The 19,737-nt window shown below is 34.4% G+C and overlaps 1 protein-coding gene across 1 annotated transcript; it reads right to left on the bottom strand.

Annotated features, from left to right (window-relative positions):
* Positions 1-8,398: 8,398 nt before the first annotated feature.
* Positions 8,399-18,019, bottom strand: LOC142232110 (gem-associated protein 4b-like). Its single transcript, XM_075302826.1, has 4 exons — positions 17,782-18,019; positions 15,694-17,709; positions 9,082-9,248; positions 8,399-9,018 (listed from the first exon to the last, which is right to left on the bottom strand). Exons 1-4 carry the CDS (start codon positions 17,921-17,923, stop codon positions 8,569-8,571), a joined length of 2,775 nt encoding a protein of 924 aa, XP_075158941.1. The 5' UTR covers positions 17,924-18,019; the 3' UTR covers positions 8,399-8,568.
* Positions 18,020-19,737: the final 1,718 nt, after the last annotated feature.

The raw sequence follows: 19,737 nt of genomic DNA, 5'->3' as shown, positions 1-19,737 counted from the left end.
CTGTCTATCGGTGAATACACACTGGTAGCTTTATGCACATAATAGTCTCGCAACAAAATATATATTTTATCCACTACAACATAAAAACCATTTAATAATAGTTGATAGGTTTAATAACTTTTGGACATCTCTCCTTTTTTGAATAAATGAATGATAAAAGTGGTGGCAGATATCATACAGACGAGTTTAAAGTTGTTTTCCTAATTTGGCGTACTCTTTCTAACATTTCGGCCAATATCTTACGAATAAACGCTACAATTTTGTCTTCCAATGCGTCAATTGAAGCGGGTTTGTCTAAGACGGTTTCATGATTAAATTGAAGATGTTTGACAGTGAAACAAACCACGAAACGTGTCAGTGAGAAAAAAAATCTCGAAGCGTGTGTTTACAAGTGTTGCCAAAGAGATATCTAAACAAGTATATACAGCAGTAAGTTCGGCCGGGCCTAATCTTTTTGAACCATGGACGTCGTGAATGGGCAGAATGGTTCCAAGAAATGGCAACAGTGGATGATAAATTTTCGAAGAAAATCATCTTCAGTGATGAGGCACATTTTCACCTCAGTGGATTCGTCAATAAACAGAATTCCCGCATTGGGGCGAATGAGAATCCAAGAGTGATTGTTGAAGAACCAATGCACCCACAAAGAGTGACTGTTTGGTGCGGTTTATGAGCTGGCGGCATCATCGGGCCGTATTTTTTCCAAAATGAGGCCGGTCAGACAATGACTGTGAATGGTGTTCGCTATCGCGAGATGATAACGAACTTTTTATGGCCCGAATTGGAAGATATGGATGTGGACGATATGTGGTTTCAGCAGGACGGTGCCACTTGCCACACAGCTAACGAAACAATGGCTCTTTTGCGCAACAAATTCAATGGCCGTGTTGTCTCACGTAATGGCGATGTCAATTGGCCGCCAAGATCATGTGATTTGAGACCGTTGGACTTTTTTCTTTGGGGTTATTTGAAAGAAAAGTTGTACGTCGATAAGCCAGCAACAATTCAAGAGCTAAAGGATGAGATAATTCGGCACATTACCGGCATAGAACCTCCATTATGCCTCAGCGTCATCGAAAATTTGGACCATCGGATGAAGGTGTGTGTGTAACCGAGGTCGCGGCGCCCATTTGGCCGATATTTTGTTCCATACATAATTGAGTAATACCAATATATCATAATAAAATAAAATTACAACAATTTCCTAAATAGTTTGTGTTTTATTCAAAATCAACATCGGCCCTTGAAATTTTAAGCACCCTTTAAAACATGGACCGGTATTCACCGTTGGATAAAAACAAAGGTTTCTAGAATCGCAAACAATAAAATCAGTTCTTGCACACGTATTTATAGTCCTAAATAATCTCCAGATGTTCAATTTTAGGCAAATTGGACAACAGTTTCTACAAGCCAAAAAAGTAATATCGGGTGATCGGTCTATGTGGGGGGCTGTACTAAAACATTGACCGATACTCATCATTTTCGCCGCACCTCTTTATAGTCCTAAACTACCAATAGATTTCCAATTTCAGGCAAATTGGATAAAAACTACGGTTTATATCAGCCCGAGAAGTAAAATCGGGAGATCGGTCTATATGGGGGCTATGTCAAAACATGGACCGATAGGTTAGGTTAGGTTAGGTTAGGTGGCAGCCCGATGTATCAGGCTCACTTAGACTATTCAGTCCATTGTGATACCACATTGGTGAACTTCTCTCTTATCACTGAGTGCTGCCCGATTCCATGTTAAGCTCAATGACAAGGGACCTCCTTTTTATAGCCGAGTCCGAACGGCGTTCCACATTGCAGTGAAACCACTTAGAGAAGCTTTGAAACCCTCAGAAATGTCACCAGCATTACTGAGGTGGGATAATCCACCGCTGAAAAACTTTTTGGTGTTCGGTCGAAGCAGGAATCGAACCCACGACCTTGTGTGTGCAAGGCGGGCATGCTAACCATTGCACCACGGTGGCTACATGGACCGATACTCACCATTTTCGGCACACGCTTTCGTGTTCCTAAAATACCTATAGATTTCCAATTGGATAAAAACTACGGTTTATATCAGGGGCTATGTCAAAACATGGACCAATACTCACCATTTTCGGCACAGGCTTTCGTGTTCCTAAAATACCTCTAGATTTCCAATTTCAGGCAAATTGGATAAAAACTACGTTTTCTATAAGCCCAAGAAGTTAAATCGGGAGATCGGTCTATATGGGGGCTATACTAAAACATGGACCGATACTCACCATTTGTGACACACCTCTTTATAGTTCTAAAATACCTCTATTTCTCCAATTTCAGTCGAATTGGATAAAAACTAAGGTTTCTATAAGCCCAAGACCCCAAATCGGGAGGTCGGTTTATGTGGGGACTATATCAAAACCTGGGCCGATATAGCACATTTTCGAACTAGACCTGCTTGCAGACAAAAGACGGGTTTGTGCAAAATTTTATCACGATTTCTTCATTATTGAAGACTGTAGCGTGATTACAACAGACAGACAGACGGACATGGTTATATCGTCTTAGAATTTCTCGCAGATCAAGAATATATACTTTATATAGTCGGAAATAGATATTTCGATGTATTACAAACGGAATGACAAACTTATTAGACCCCGGTCACCATTCTATGGTGGTGGGTATAAAAATATCATCATTATGGTAGGTTTGGTTTAGTTACAGTCAGGCTCACTTAGACTATTCAGTCCATTGTATCACCGCAGTGGTAAACTTCTCTCTTATAGCTGAATGCTGTCCATATTTAGCTCAATGGTAATGGACCTTCTTTTTATAGCCGAGTTCAAATGGCATTTCATATTTCAGTGAAACCACTTTGAACACTTTGAAATGTCATCAGTATTTATCGCTATTTCACTTTATGGTATCGTAAATATTTTTTTTAATCATCTTGAATCATATACTGTATTTATGAGATTGTAGTCTTTTGTATGTGAAATTATAAATTAAACAAACAAACAGAGAAGGGACAATCCCCTGCTGAAAATTTTTTTGGTGTCCGATAGAAACTGGGAATGAACCTACGACCCTTTGTAGCAATGCAGCCATGCTAACCAATTGCACCACATTTCAGAAGTGCATCATGGTTACCTGATTCTTTCAAATTTAGTAATGATTTTACAGTTAATAATGAAAATTCGTCAAATTTCGATAGGATACCGTGATCCAAACCTTTAATTGTATCGACAATTTTTTCGATACGATAATGAATTCGATATCGAATGCCGTAAATAGCCCCAGTTCTTTGATAACAAATTTGAGGCATTACTTTCCAGAAGTGAACCAAGATTACTTGATTCTTCCAAATTTAATGATGGCTTTACAGCACTCAGATTAGACAGATTGGCTAAGGTTTAATATTTCAACAAGTGCCAGCATAAAAATGCACTTAGTCAAGCTACAATCTATTTCTTAGATTTCGTCTAAACCATTGCAAAAGATGACGGATGAAATCTTCGCCATGCCTTCAGTTTTAGGTTCAGAGTTCTAAGATTTATCTTACATCCGCCTTACGGCTTCAAATTACAAAGTTGAGCAAATAAATGAAATTTTGTGCATGATCAGGCAGTTCCAATGCATTGCAGTGTATAAGTGTATAACAAGTAGAAATGCATATATGATAGATTCGCGAAAAGAACCAGGTGACCAATTAAAGTTTAAAAAAGGGCCATTTCCATGATTAAGGATGATGACATAGAACTAAAAACAAATAACGATATACGGGCTTTATGCAACTAAGAAAGTAGGAAATTAATGAACTAATTTTTGTTAGGAAATACAACGGAATCACATTGCCTGTTTCTGAAAACAACAGACAGAATGTTACCCCCTATATATTGTTTTGTGCATTTTGGTTCAATCACCCTTTATAAAAGATGAAATATCATTCAGTATTTTGTCAAAATTTAAATCTTTGTAATTTTTTGTTGACCCTAATTGTCTTCAAAGTAACAATGAAATTAGTTGTTCCAATTTGAAATCGATTTAAAAAGCTCCGAAGAAAATTATCTCAAAGCAATTAGAAAATTGTAGATTATTTTCTAAATACATACCAATGTCCAACACAAATTGTCACCATATACCCTCTTTCTCTTCAATAATTCTTATCAGGCCATATGAAAATAACCAAAACAAAATTCAAATTCCAAATGCAAGAGTAGCACCTACGAGTACCACTTGTTAAGGTTTTCTGCTTGCAATTGATAAAACTATGCCAATGACATGCAAAAGTGAAACAATGGAATAAGTGAATGTCAAAGTTCGCTTCATCGACCTCCCTACGGAAATAAAACATATAAAGAATTTGCGGTGAAGTTAGAGTCTCTCATCCTATATATGATGGGATTAAAAAAAAAAAAAAAAGAAAGTACGATGATGAATTTCAAATAAGCTCCCCCATTCAGAGTAAAAATAAACAACAGCAAAAATTAATTAGTTTTTAGGCGAAAATATATAAAAAAAAAATAAAAACAAAACGCCCATGTTCTAATTCTAGACCAAACGGGGGGATATACTAGTACACGCACACACGTCAGTCAGCGCTAAACAGCAAACATATGGGCCCACCATGCACATGTCAAGCGCCTAGACAACACCACATTCTATCAGTCATCCGTAAATAAGGAATTCCTCTGAATTCCCTTTCTAAATGAACACCTTAAAGCCCCATACATACAGAGGTCCACAATTACTCAAGTCATTCACTCATGTCTTACATTGAAAAAAGTCTATCCTTCCTGCCTTTGCTGCTGGCTGCATAAGGTTCCGTGTGTTCATATTACCCAAACGTTACACATTTAACCATATTATCAACGTCGCAACGAATGTGCGTTTCGTGTTCCGGGGGTGCGCGGAACTGTTTTCAAGAGGGGGTTCCTCATTATGAAGAAGCATCTGACTACTTACCTCGAAAGCGTAGTTCATTTGGTGGGTCAATGATCAGCTTGGCTCTTAACTGGGCTTCTGTAAAACCAGACATGGTTATGGATTTGCTGTTTCTGCTTTTCTAAAACGATTGGTCAACAATAACAATGTTTGGTTAGATGCTACAGAATTTTCGCAAATATTTAATTAATTTTATTTGCTATACTTCTACTTGTTCTTCTTCTTCTTCGTTTTTTGTGTGTGGTTCTTGCGCTTCTTCTATTTATTCAACCTTCGCTTTCGTTTATGGCGATGATGATGATGACTTGATGACTGCACGGGAATTTTTTTGTGCTACCAAAAAAAATTATTCGTTTTTTGCCACCGATTTAATTTTTCACGCCGGGTCTCAAATTGCAGTTATCCCGAATGCGTAAGTTTCGTTTTATTCAAACTTCAAAATGTTTTACTTAGGAAATAAGTTAACTTTTTACACAATTAGATTCAGGAAATTTCCTTCTTTTTCTTTTGGATGAACACACAAATTTCCTTAGAATTTCTTCCTTTTTCCTGTGAATTTCTATATTTTTGCGAACCTTTTCGAGCGACACGATTAACACGATTGAAAACGATGGGGGCAGTGTTGCCACATTATGTCCATCATTGTGCTCTCAAATTCTTATTATTTTACCCCTAAAAATATGAGAAATATTTGGTCTAAATCTCCTAAAAATTCTCAAGTTATGGTTGTCTTTCCCACTCTGTGTGAACGTTTAGAAACACTGGCATCTCTGCATTCGTTTTTCTTTTTCAAATTTGTAGGGCTATTGCATTATCCCTGTCACACACATAAACAACATTTGTATAGTTGATTATAAGAGAGAGAGGGTAATATAAATGATGCAATAAAAGAGAATGCAAAAATATTTTATGACTTGCAATTATGGTTGCCACTTTGGCGGACAAATAATTTGAATTGTATTCTCTAATTGCAGGAAGGAAATGGACTTCATGCAAAGGCCGGTATTAAGTTCGCATTATCTTGCTAAAATTGCCATTTTTTCACGATTACTTTTCATTTTAAAGCAAATAAACTTCTTTAATTAACAATGTTTATAGCACAGATTTTATTTATGCGCTTTACACACTATCAGTTATTCCGGGCGACAGTGCTCATGTCGAACATATCCAATATATTGTGCACATTATAAGTTAAGTCCGAAGGCATAATCGGTACTGCTGCATGTTTATGGGATCGATAACACATTTACCGATTATTTAGTCATCGCCGACAAGTCGTATCGATCCGACACACTGTAAGATTCTTTACAAACACCGACATTCCGTCCGGAATAACTGATAATCTGTAAAGCGCATTGGAGTGGGTAAACGCAACAATGGCGATAGGCGTTTGGCGCAAATTAAAATCTATTTTAACCCTCTAATGCCCTCAGCTGGCAAAAAAATTGGGGCATTAGAGGGTTACTGCTTGTTTCTGTATGTCGAACAAGCTCTATCGATCGACTGAAATGCGTAGAAACAGCTGATTTTTGGTTATAAATTCAGCTGTTTGTTTCCATTTCAGTCGATCGATAGAGCTCGTTTGACATACAGAAACAGGCTATTAATTCCTTGGCAGAAAATGGTATAGTGTTACCATCGCTTATCATTTTTTTGTCACCATTGTTGTTGCCTGGCCACGTGGAGATTATTTTTCTTGAAATAACTCAACAAAAAACAAGCCATTGCATGCTTTTTATTCAACTTCAAAGTTTAATATTGAAAAATAATGCTGTATTGACAACAAAAAAACGCTAAGAAACATGAACAAATGAAATATTCGCCGACAAGCTTATTGTATCTATCGGCGCGGCAAAAATGTTTCGCCCATCGCTATGTTTAAATTTACACACTAATACGAACGGACCATAGGACTGGGGCAACTCCGATGCGCTTCCTAATTATAGGGCTGTTTTTTTTAGCACTGGATACCCTAAGCCGTGAAGGACTAAAAGAAAACAGAGTACTCGAGAGTACTTATTCAGGACATCTTATCCAGGATATCAAAAAAAAAATGCAACACTGTCATCAGCTGTTTAAAAACAATCACAGAAAAGAAGTGAAATCGTGCATTTTTAATGTATGAAATGCTCCAATTAGTAATAAATATTTACTGCTGCGATTATTTATGACACTGTACCACTTTGAATTACTTGTTTTTCGATAAATTAGTCACAATAAACTATTGTGAATCGAAGAAGCGTCACTTTATTAAAATACAATCTGGCAACATCGGTGGCAGTCATGAGGAAAATTTCTCTAATATCATGCAGTTTTTGTCGGCGCTTCTCTCAAATATCATACAGTTTGCGTCACCCAATTCAGATCTCTGCCGGCTTTACGAAACGTAAGGAAAATAGGATTTAGAACCTACTTTGTGATAACAAATGTTATTTTATATAAATCTTTTCATTCTATTAATTTTTTGAAATTATTTGAAATTATAACTGCCGATGCCTTTATAAACAATTTACCAAAACAGCGCTTCGTCCCTTTGGGTTTTTATTCTCTTTGCTTGCACTGATGAGATTAGGGATGCCAGACGTGCTCTTTTAAAGAGCGCATGTGCTCTTTTTTACAAAATGTGCTCTTAAAACAAGATAGGCCAAAAGAGCACGCATTTTTAGTTAAGTAATCTTTTTGTGCTCTTTTTATGCATCACAACAATTATTACTCCAAAGCGATTCAATAAATGGTAAAAGTAAACTGAAAATACGTAAATGTCACACTGCGAGATTTTCCTAGGCCGTTATTTTCTAATTAAATAGTGTTTTACTTTATATATCAGAGTCGAAGGAGAGCACACTGATGTTGCTTCTTCATTTTGTACTCTGTTCTAAATGTAAACAAACTTCTTTCAACATTTTTCACAAAAACATCAAAAAAAGAAAAATGACTTACAAAGTATTGTAAGAAAATTAGCTTGAGTTGAAAGTTGGCTATTTTATGTTTATGTTATGACCTTTTTTGTTATGTTTAAATGCATTATATTAAAATAAATTGGAATTAAATGTTTTTATTTTATTTTAAAAAGTGTGCTCTTGTTTTCGTATGTGCTCTTTTTATAAGCTGAATGTGCTCTTTTTGCCTCTTCAAAATCTGGCATCCCTAGATGAGATGTTTTGGATAGAACACCAGTGCAACGATCTTCTGGATAGTTAATACAAATGTTGCATCCAGTGCTCAAATAAAACAGCCCTGATATAGATTAGGGATGCCGTGTCTGACGTGAATTTCCCAAAATTCTACAACAAAATTTCTGTTGCAACGACCTATAATGCGCTCTTACTTATATAACTTTTTGGGGATCTCATATAAAACAAACTGAATTGACTCCATAGATTGCAACAGATTCGACCCCAGATAGACCCCTTTAACAAAAGAAACTATACCACATTTTGTGTTTGTTTTTTGCAAATAGTCAAATAAATTGTGTTTTAACATAGGATTTTGAGTATAACAAACGAAAAGAATTCATTACTTTATTATAAAAGTAAGCTACAAACTATATATATTATAGGAGCTTAATACAAAAACATTTCAACTGGAATAAATCACAATATGTAAATTTTTAAAAGGACCATTATTGTTACACAACATATCGAAATAATTCAATATTTAAGACATCTCTGTAACCAAAGCCCTAAATTTGTCGGTAAATATTGATTTAGCACTGCAATCTTTCATAGTGTCGACAAATTTTAGTATATTCTTTGATATATTTTCCTCCATGGGGCGGCCACATTTCTTCACAATATCCAAAAGTAATGATTCAAAACTCATAAATGTCTCTTCATATATTTGTTCTGGTGCAGAGGAGATTATTTTCAAAACTTTAATTTCCAACTTTTCAATATTCTTATTATCATCCTCAATCTGAGGCAATAAGAATTGTTTAACTATATTTGCATAGTTGGCTAAGCAATGACGATAATTATTGATGGCATTTGGATTTTCAGTTTCATTGACGACACCACTCAAAATTATCATAACATCGGAAATATGGGGTAAAAGACGTTCACTGCGAGCTAACCATTCGGTTTCCTTCATGGTACATCGAACATAATTCTAAAGATAAGAATTAACATTGTAGCGATTCTACTATAAATTTAAATAATCATATATACTTACAATAATTAAAAACATTTCAGCCTCTGATTTATCCTCAATGTCGAGTCGTATAAGAAATCGATCAAATTCCACAGGAATTTGGTCTGGTGTCATTGAATATTTTTGGAAATAATACTGTGTTAATGGTTTGTATGAATCTTTAATAACCTTTGTTATCCATTTGCGATCTGTAAAAAGAGAAATTGTATTTTTGTTTATGTTGGAGCAATTTATTTTATTGTATCAATAAATTTTCACTACATACACAGAAAAAAAAACATCACCAAACTATTTCCAATTAAAAAGTTAATTGAAGTTGAAAATGTTTTCAATTGATACACTTAACTTTTTAATCAAGGTAGAAAAATTAAGTTAAGTAAGTAAATGACTGAAAATTTTAAAATTTTTAATTAAAAAATTAATTGATACAATAATATAATTAAATTCGAAAGACTAAGTCAGTTAAAAAACTGATGAACATTTTTTTTATTTTATAATTAAAAATGTATTTCAAACAATCATTTGTTATTCCAAATAAAAACTCTAAGCCAGTTCAAAAAGTAATTGAAAATATTGACCTTTTTTAATTAAAAAATTAATTGAGTTTTGCAATCAACATCAATTAAAAAGTTAATTGAGTTTTGCAATCAACATCAATTAAATTTTTAATTGAATCAATTAAAAAATTAATTGAAATTTGCTAATGAAATCAATTACTTTTTTAATCAAGAATTTTTTGTATGCCCAATTAAAACTGTGATTGATACTATTATTTTCGTGATTGAAGACATTTCAATTAAAAAATTAATTGGATCAATTAATTTTGTGATTGAATCAGAAAATGTTTTTTTGTGTGTATTATTACAATGTTCATTCAAGCTTATTGGTTAAGAAGATGAGGGGAATTGATACTATTACGTTATTGAAAATCAACACAAGCCTGACTATACACATGTTTCATCGCTGGCTAATTCGAATTTCCATAGTCTTTAATATAGAATGTGTGTGGAGATAATTTCGAATTCGAAATTTGCGCAAAAAAAAAAAACTTAGCCGAGACACAAACCATCAGCCTAAATACGAATTTACTTTTTGCTTTAATTCGAATTTTTATTTGGCTTTCTATGCCAAAAATAGACCGCGTGCGGTATATAGACTAAGTTCATTGGAAAGGGCTTGAGCTCAGCTTTCACAATCATTAGAATAGAATTTGTGAAAGACGCAAATATGAAAATACTTTTTTTAAACAAATTTTTACAACGGGGCTTGAGTTCAGCTTTCATAATCACTAAAGTCTTCATAAACAAGTAAGGAAATTCTAAAGTCTGGCGGGGTCGACTATATTATACCCTTCACCACTTTGTAGATCTACATTTTCGATACCATATCACATCCGTCAAATGTGTTGGGGGCTATATATAAAGGTTTGTCCCAAATACATACATTTAAATATCACTCGATCTGGACAGAATTTGATAGACTTCTACAAAATGCACTAGGGTGGAACACAATGCTAGTACAAAAAATATGGGAAACGTTTAAATCTGAAGCAATTTTAAGGAAACTTCGCAAAAGTTTATTTATGATTTATCGCTCGATATATATGTATTAGAAGTTTAGGAAAATTAGAATCATTTTTACAACTTTTCGACTAAGCAGTGGCGATTTTACAAGGAAAATGTTGGTATTTTGACCATTTTTGTCAAAATCAGAAAAACATATATATGGGAGCTATATCTAAATCTGAACCGACGCATAGCTACAATGCTAATTCTACTCCCTGTGCAAAATTTCAACTAAATCAGAGATAAAAATTGGCCTCTGTGGTCATATGAGTGTAAATCGGGTGAACGCTATATATGGGAGCTATATCTAAATCTGAACCGATTTCAACCAAATTTGGCACGCATAGTTACAATGCTAATTCTACTCCCTGTACAAAATTTCAACTAAATCGGAGCAAAAAATTGGCCTCTGTGGTCATATGAGTGTAAATCGGGCGAAATCTATATATGGGAGCTATATCTAAATCTGAACCGATTTCAACCAAATTTGGCACGCATAGCTACAATGCTAATTCTACTCCCTGTGCAAAATTTCAACTAAATCGGAGCAAAAAATTGGCCTCTGTGGTCATATGAGTGTAAATCGAGCGAAAGCTATATATGGGAGCTATATCTAAATCTGAACCGATTTCAACCAAATTTGGCACGCATAGCTACAATGCTAATTCTACTCCCTGTGCAAAATTTCAATTAAATCGGAGTAAAAGATTGGTCACTGTGGTCATATGAGTGTAAATCGGGCGAACGATATATATGGGAGCTATATCTAAATCTGAACCGATTTCAATAAAATTTGGCACGCATAGCTACAATGCTAATTCTACTCCCTGTACAAAATTTCAACTAAATCGGAGCAAAAAATTGGCCTCTGTGGTCATATGAGTGTAAATCGGGCGAACGATATATATGGGAGCTATATCTAAATCTGAACCGATTTCAATAAAATTTGGCACACTTGACTACACTACTAATTGTACTCCTAGTGCAAAACTTCAACCAAATTGGGGTAAAACTCTGGCTTCTGGGACCGTGTTAGTCCAAATCGGGCGAAAGATATATATGGGAGCTATATCTAAATCTGAACCGATTTCAATAAAATTTGGCACACTTGACTATAGTACTAATAGTTCTTCTTGTGCAAAATTTTAAGCAAATTAGGGTAAAACTCTGGCTTCTGGGGCCAAGGCCGTAGCCAGGATTTTAATTCGGGGGGGTTCAACTTTTAAAAAAAATATTCATATAATCTCATGTGTAGAAAATTTTATTTATGCATAGGTATGTATACAATATTTTTATACCCTAAACTACATAGGGGTTATTATACCCTAAACCACGTAGTGGTTACGGTATAATAAGTTTGATCTGCCAAAAAATGTGCCTACCAGAAATATTTATTTTAGACCCCATAAAATATATACCGATCGACTCAGAATCACCTCCTGAGTCGATCTAGCGCTTGGTGTCCGTCCGTCCGTCCATGTATTTGTTGTTCACAGGATTCCGGTCGCAATTATTGACCGATTTTGATGAAATTTGGTACAGGGAGTTTTTTGGCACAAGGACGAACGCTATTGAATTTGGAAGAAAACGGATCAAATTTAGATATAGCTCCCATATATGTATCGCCTGATTTCGACAAATTCGGTCACGTTGTGCTTTTTTTCAAACGGATCGTCACCAAATTTGGCAAAAGGTTATCTTCTTTACCGCCCTTCAAGTCTGCAAAATTTCATCCAAATCGGTTCAGATTTGGATATAGCTCTCATATATATGTATCGCCCGATTTTCCCAAATTTGGCCACAAAACCTTTATTTATCAACCGATCTTACTCAAACTTAGCTAAATGTAATCTTCCATAGCATTAACTATATGTGCAAAAAATCATCGAAATCGGTTCAGATTTAGCTATAGCTCTCATATATATGTACCGCCCGATTTTTCTAAATTCGGCCATAAAACCCTTATTTATCAACCGATCTTACTCAAAGTTGGCTAAATGTAATCTTCTATAGCACTACCTATATGTGCGAAATATCATCGAAATCGGTTCAGATTTAGGTATAGCTCGCATATATATGTATAGCCCGATTTTCCCAAATTTGGCCATAGAACCCTTATTTACTAACCGATCTTACTCAAAGTTGGCTAGATCCAGTCCACTAGTACTAACGGTATGTGCAAAATTTCATCAATATCGGTTCAGATGTAGATATAGCTCCCATATATGTATCGCCCGGTTTTGAAAAATTCGCCCCTAATAACCTTATTTTTGACCGTAGAGGCCTCATTTCTTAACTGATCTTTCTCAAATTTTGCACAAGATAACCTTTTGTGATGATAATCAAACCCGCAAAATATTATGCAAATTGGTTCAGATTTAAATATAGCTTTCATATATATGCATCGCTCTATTTTCCCTAATTTGGCCATAGTACTCTTATTTATTAACCAATGTTACTCAAATTTTAAATTTTGATGTACTACCCGATCGTATTTATACGTACTTGTAGCTCTTACATAAGAATATTGCTCGATTTTTACAAATTTGGAGTTATTACCCACACTAATTGAACGATTTTCTCTTTTTTAATAATGGGCTCAATATTAGTGACATACTAACTCTTTTGGTGCAAAATAAACTATAGCTCCTAATATTAGACATTTCTGCTCAGATTGTGACACGACACCCATAAACATGTACCCCCCTTTATGTTCTCCAAAACCTATACCAATGATACCCCACAAATGCTTATGTTTACTAATTCAGTAGGGGTGGTTTAGGGTATGATATAGTCGGCCCCGTCCGACTTTCTACTTTACTCACTGGTTATAATATTAAATTGAGCCGACGGGCTTTTTGGGCAGCAAATAAATCAATTACTTCTTCAGTCGGCACATTTATTCGGCGATGAACCAACATTAATGCCAATCCTTTGAGTCTACTCTCGCTAGTCGAATTTCTTAGATACGTCTTTAATCTCTTCATTGTTGAAAATGAACGTTCGGATGAGCACGTAGTAACTGCAGGGATGGAAAATGCAGTACTATAGTACTTTTTTCAAACCTTTTCACCCCGGTCAGTACCGTAGTACCCCCGCGAATGATTTAGTACCTTTTGTGTAGACATTTTTGAGTCGATATCAGATTTATGGTACAATAGCTTTGACCAAATATTTTAATATTTTGAGAAAGTCTTTATCAACCTTATTTGCTAACAGTCATTTACAAATATGGAAAAAAAGACATGTTCATGTGGGAAGAAAATCTCGATTTTGTAAGACATAGTCAAAAACAGGATTTTATTGAACTTCAAGAAAGTTTTAGTCGAAAAAAGTATGCGATTCTATATTATCGATTTTTTATTTCGGTAGAAAATGTTGTCAAAATGTTATTTCTATATAGAATTTTTGCAAAAGTTTATTTTTATAGAAAATTATGTCAAAATTTTATTTCAATTGAAAATTTTGTAAAAATTTTATTTCTATAGGAAATTTTTATTTCTATAGAAAATTTTGTCAAAATTTTATTTTCTTTAAAATTCAGTCTCTTGACAATAATCGTTCCGCTCAAAAAATACCTTTTTTGTACTTTCTTAAAAATTGTATTTTCCATCCCTGAGTAACTGGCAAAGTGGCCAAAAATTTTTAAAAGAATATGCACGTTTGGAAATATCTCTTTATTGCTTCCATCGCTGAATTAGGCAGGTTTTTTCGCAGATTTTGCGCCATTTCATTTACACTTGTGTGTTTGGCTGTTTCGTTGTTGTTGCTATGGCCAAACAAAGCGAGTCATGTTCACAAAAAGAACAATAAACACATATAAAAAGCAGAAATACATTTTCCAAAAACCAAATTTGTGGTGCGAGAACAAAAACAATTTGTTTTTTTTTACCGTCGTTTGACGGGCTTTTCAACTAGTATTCTATGATTTGTGCAAGTTTTATAGGTAAGCATTTTTCAAAATAAAACCTCCAGCTTTTCTTCAACATCTTCGATAAGATTTTTCTATGCAGCTAAAAATATATATTTATTTATATAAAAATATTCATTCATTTCGGGGGGGGTTTGATCCCCCTCATCCCCCCCCCCTGAATACGGCCTTGTCTGGGGCCATATAAGTCCATATCGAAATATATATATGGGAGCTACATCTAAATCTGAACCGATGTCTTCCAAAATCAATAGGTTTCTATTCTGAGCCAAAACACATACTTGTGCCAAATTTGGAGTCGATTGGACTAAAACTGCGACCTAGACTTTGATTACAAAAATGTGTTCATGGACAGACGGACATGGAGCCCACCCTGAGCATTTTTGCCAAAGACACCATGTGCACTAACTTATAATACCCTGTTCCACAGTGTGGCGCAGGGTATAAAAAAGAATTTGTGAAATTGACCAAATTATTCAACAAATTTTTACAACGGACCCTCTGTGCCAAAACTAAGACTCGTGTGGTATAGAGACTAGGTTCATTGGAAATGGCTTGAGCTCAACTCAGATCGCCAATTTGTAACCGTTAAGAAGTTATAGATCAATTTGTATGCGGTCAAATCTGGGAATAGTCTGCAATTTGTTGCTGATACACTCAAAGAAATTTATTTATAGAATTTGTTAATAAAATCACAAAAATCCGGCTGAAAGGGAAAGTAATCGATCTTTGCTGACAATGTCTCCTGGTTATTATAAAATATGTTTTAGTTCGGCCAAAACAGACAAAAAAGTGGCCATTTCGGCTTGGTTGTGAAATGAGTAAAAAAAATAAAATAAAAAAGTAAACTTTGAAAACAAATCAACAATGTCAATTTTTCTCAAATTAAGTCATAGCAGCAAAATGTTTGCTAAACGGTTTTTTAAGTTTTCAGGAATAGTAGGGGTCTGAAATTAAAAAAAAACTAATTTTGTTTCTTGAAAATCCTTTGGGTAACATTCTAAAAACTAAACATTTGTTATTCGCTAGATCAATAATTGCTGTTTTTTTCAATCAGTCTTTTTTCCTATGGGTATAGGAATTTACAAAAAAAATTTTCAAAAATTATTGCAATAGAAATTTTACGTTACACTTTACCTTTCTCCGTGGCATTTGGTAAAAATTTCTTCGATGTCTTCTGGATAAATTGTATACATTCCCGTACTATTTCATCGCGTACATCGGTATATGTAATTAAATCCCATCTTGCCTTGTCCATTATTTGAGCAGCCATTAATAGAACCGGAGCGGTTATTTCACCAAAATTAAGTGGCTTATTAGACTGGGTCTCACCATACGAATTAATCAAATTCAAACATTTCACCAAAGGCAACAAATACGTAAACTGTTGATTATCCAAAAATTCATTAACTTGTTTATGAATGATTTTCTTAAGGAAATCGGTTTTATTATCTGGATAGTAAAGTGTGAAATAAATATCGCATAGCAATGCTGGAAAGTAACGTTGTTCCAAACATGACAAATCATTGAAGGCAGCCATCAATTGGGGCTGAAAATAGTTATTCGATAATGGGCGACATTGTTTAACGGTGGCCGTATAATTGCATATGTGTTCCATGTTATGGCAAGCACATTCAAAGAAATTTTGCCACAACAATTGAGGTTGTTCGAATGTGTACATGAGAAATTGTTGAACATCAAACTGCGAAGAATCCCCAGAGCATTTATTGAAAAATTCAGTACTTCTATTGGAAATATCAGCTCGTGAAAATAATGTTGTGGCATAGCCAAACAGTTTACATTCATAATTGAGAACTTCCAAAATTTGTGGCACATTGAAATTTGGCAAAGCCAAGATTATCAATTCAGATATTTCTTCATAATCTTCAGGATCCAAGTCCATATTTTGTATATCGGGTTTTATATCATCTGTAGATGTATCAAGCTCCTCGGCATGATTTCTTAGTATTTCCATTTTTATAAAGTCCAAAATCTGTAGGCAATGTTCTACACGAATGAGTTTTATATTCTGCTTTATGGTGTGCATACACTCATCATTACCCAAAGCAAGAACGGTGCGATTTATAAGCTCATCAAACCAGACCCGTCTTTCTTTGTACTCCAATTTGGTGTCATCCAAGGCATTCAATATATCTCCTATGCGGGATTCCTTAATGACTTCCTCCAATGTTTTGGGTTTTATGGCAATGCCTTGAAGTTGATGTTGTACATCATGACCAAAAGTCCGGTTTTTCACCATTCGCTCACCGACGTGATATGCCATTACTCCTACTACCTCCTGCAACGTTTGCTTTTCATTCAAATCAATTTCTACCCAATAAAGAAAAATGTCCAGTTTTACCAAAAGGACATTATTTTGTAAGGCATTTAGCAAAGCCGTTATAATTTTCAATTGCTGTGTCTTCACATCTTCTAAATCTTTGGAGGTCTTTTTATCTATCTGTTTATTCGGTTGTGAGCAAATATCATATTCCTTCCAATCTTCCAAGGGTTTGCATACATCCGCATTTTCATATACATCAAATGAGTAAAGTACCAATTGCAAAAGATGCTTCAAAGCGAATCCCGAATATTTGTACATCTTTTTCTTATTGAAATCCTTGAATTTCTCTGCATCGGGTGTATAGAAAAGTCTAAGCATGTTCATGGCATAATCATATAGCTTATTGAAAATTATCTTTTTATCTACACTGTCCATAACTCGCAGATAAGATCTGCTTATCGATATAATTATGGCCTTGAGTAATTGTTCGACCTTGGCCAGGACTTCAAAGGCATCGTCTATGTATTTAAGTGAATCGGTGGCTGGTTCAAAATACTGAAAGGAGAACCAGCAAGGTGAATAGGATAACATTTCATTGAAATACTGATCCAAGTGCAATTCCCACACCAAAGTGACTAGTAAAAATTTTGGCATTAATGGGCACATTTCCAGTACATGGACAATATTGTGGTCATCCTTCAAATTATATTTGTATGTGGCGTCCGTATTGAACATAAGGAACATAAGAATCTTTCTTAGCTTTTGGTCTTTACCGGGCAATGGTATTTTGGTTTCCTTATCCACCAAATCAACATCAGCCAAATAATTCTGCAAACGACGGACCAATTCATTAATAACCGCCTCATTACCTGAAACCAAAATAATAGCCATAACAAATATGTAAGCTCTATGGCAGAAATCTGAGGGAATTTTTTACTAACCCCCTCGAAAGAATAGTTTATTGAAGGGTTTTACATGCTTGTTGCAATACTCCAAAATAGATTTGATGCCATTGAATTCTTCACAATATTCCATCGGTGTTTCCACTTTTAGTATTTCCAATGTTTTGAATAAATCACGCATTTGTTTAGGACGCTTATTAAAGTAGGATCACTTTTTCTAAAAATGATTTTTTTGCACAATTTTTGTTGTTGTTGCTTTTGGCACATGTAAACAAATTTATTTTGGCAAGCGGTTAGGGTTGCCAGCCACTTTTAATTTGACACATATCCGTTATATATTTTTCCGGACGGATTATAAATTTTTCCGGACGGAATGTCTGTGTTTGTAAAAATCTTACAGTGTGGCCAATCGATACGAGATGTCTGCGATGACTAAATAATCGGTAAATGTGTTATCGATCCCATGAACATGCAGCAGTAGCGTTTATGCCTTCGGACTTAACATATAATGTGGCCAATATATGGGATATGTTCGACACGAGCACTGTCGTCCGGAAAACCTTATCTTCTGGACGGCGCATAAAATGTAATCTTGTTCTGGAAATAACATTTTGGCACATTTACCCCATCACCGTTGGCGATTGTTATAGTGTCACTTAGAGTCTAGGGTAGCGACGGGGATGAAATGTAACTTTGAATTGCTGGCAGGGCAGTTGGCGTTTGTTATAGTGTCAAAAATAATCTACCAAAATTTGAAGAAAATTTTACCAAAAATCTACCGAATTTAAAAAAAAATATCTGGAAGAACATTTTATCAAAATTGGAATTCTATAGAAATGTTTGTCAAAATGTTAATTCTATAGAAATTATGTCAAAAATTTATTTCTATAGAAATTTTATCAAAATTTTATTTCTATAGAAATTTTGTCAAAATTTTAGTTATATAGAAAATTTTGTCAAAATTTTATTTATATGGAAAATTTTGTCAAAATAGTATTTAAATAAAAATTAAAGAACATCTTAAGGTTTTTCACCAAAAAATTAAATTAAAAGTGCAAAAATATATGTGAAGACCATTACATTTTTATCAAGTCTTGTCAAATTATGGATGGAACCGTTTAATATTTCTAAATTAATTAAAAAAGTAAACGTGAAAATAAGCTGGGCTTCAGCTTGAAAACCAAAGATTATCTGAATTAACAAGATGTCTATATGCTTCCTCTTTTTTCCCAATAGGCTCATGAGTTTAGGTCCATACATGTATGAGAGTTGGAAAAAAATGGGTATGATGTTACGAATCTAAAAAAGAAAAGAAAATTAAGAATTTTCAAGTTGGTTAATAGGCCTGTTTCTGCACTCTTTTCATTCAACATTTATGCCGAAAGAAATTACTTCAAGTAAATTGTGTTTATTTTTATTTTGTTGTGTCTTTATTGGTACCGTATCTTCACAAATTGCATTGCCATACAAGATATAATGCCTAATATGGTTTATTTATAATTATATGATGATAAAAATGGCAATTTTAACGGATAAACTGGTACTTACTTAATACTCACCTTAAGTCACTAAATCATTAAGAGATGTCTATTATGTTCCCTGGTGTTCTTTCTGCGTTAAGTTTTGTACGGTTTTTCTGAGAAAGTAGGAATTTTTACTTTACAGTGTTAATTTTGGAAACACGCCTGTAGTAGCGGCCAATTCAAAATATTTCCCTCTTTTAACTTCTTTATTTGTCAATTGTTGTTTTTTATCTCTTTTTCGTGTTCGTGTTTTTGTCTAAACGAAAAATTTTAGAGTCACAAATTATTATACATTATTGGTCCCCGAACACAGCTATTTACACACATGATTGCTACGAATACAATTTTAAAGAGGAATTGGAGAAAATATTGCAAAGAAACCTGCCAACAAGCAAAATAGATAACGAACGTGTGTGAACCTAAAGTCGTGCACTTTTATCTATTCAAGAACAAGAGGCAATTTGGACATCTT

The sequence above is a fragment of the Haematobia irritans genome, chromosome 3 (genome assembly GCF_050003625.1).
Source record: "Haematobia irritans isolate KBUSLIRL chromosome 3, ASM5000362v1, whole genome shotgun sequence".
NCBI classification, from domain to species: Eukaryota; Metazoa; Arthropoda; class Insecta; order Diptera; family Muscidae; genus Haematobia; species Haematobia irritans.
The sequence above is the reverse complement of the archived record's forward strand: the minus strand, read 5'-3'. Positions and strand labels throughout refer to the sequence as shown.

Excerpts from the sequence above, each read along its gene's own strand:
- LOC142232110 (XM_075302826.1), bottom strand. The coding sequence starts at position 17,923 with ATGCGTGATTTATTCAAAACATTGGAAATACTAAAAGTGGAAACACCG. Across the intron at positions 17,710-17,781 it reads TAAACTATTCTTTCGAGGGG|GTAATGAGGCGGTTATTAAT; the intron begins GTTAGTAAAAAA and ends TTTTGGTTTCAG. Across the intron at positions 9,249-15,693 it reads ACCAAATGCCACGGAGAAAG|ATCGCAAATGGATAACAAAG; the intron begins GTAAAGTGTAAC and ends CTCTTTTTACAG.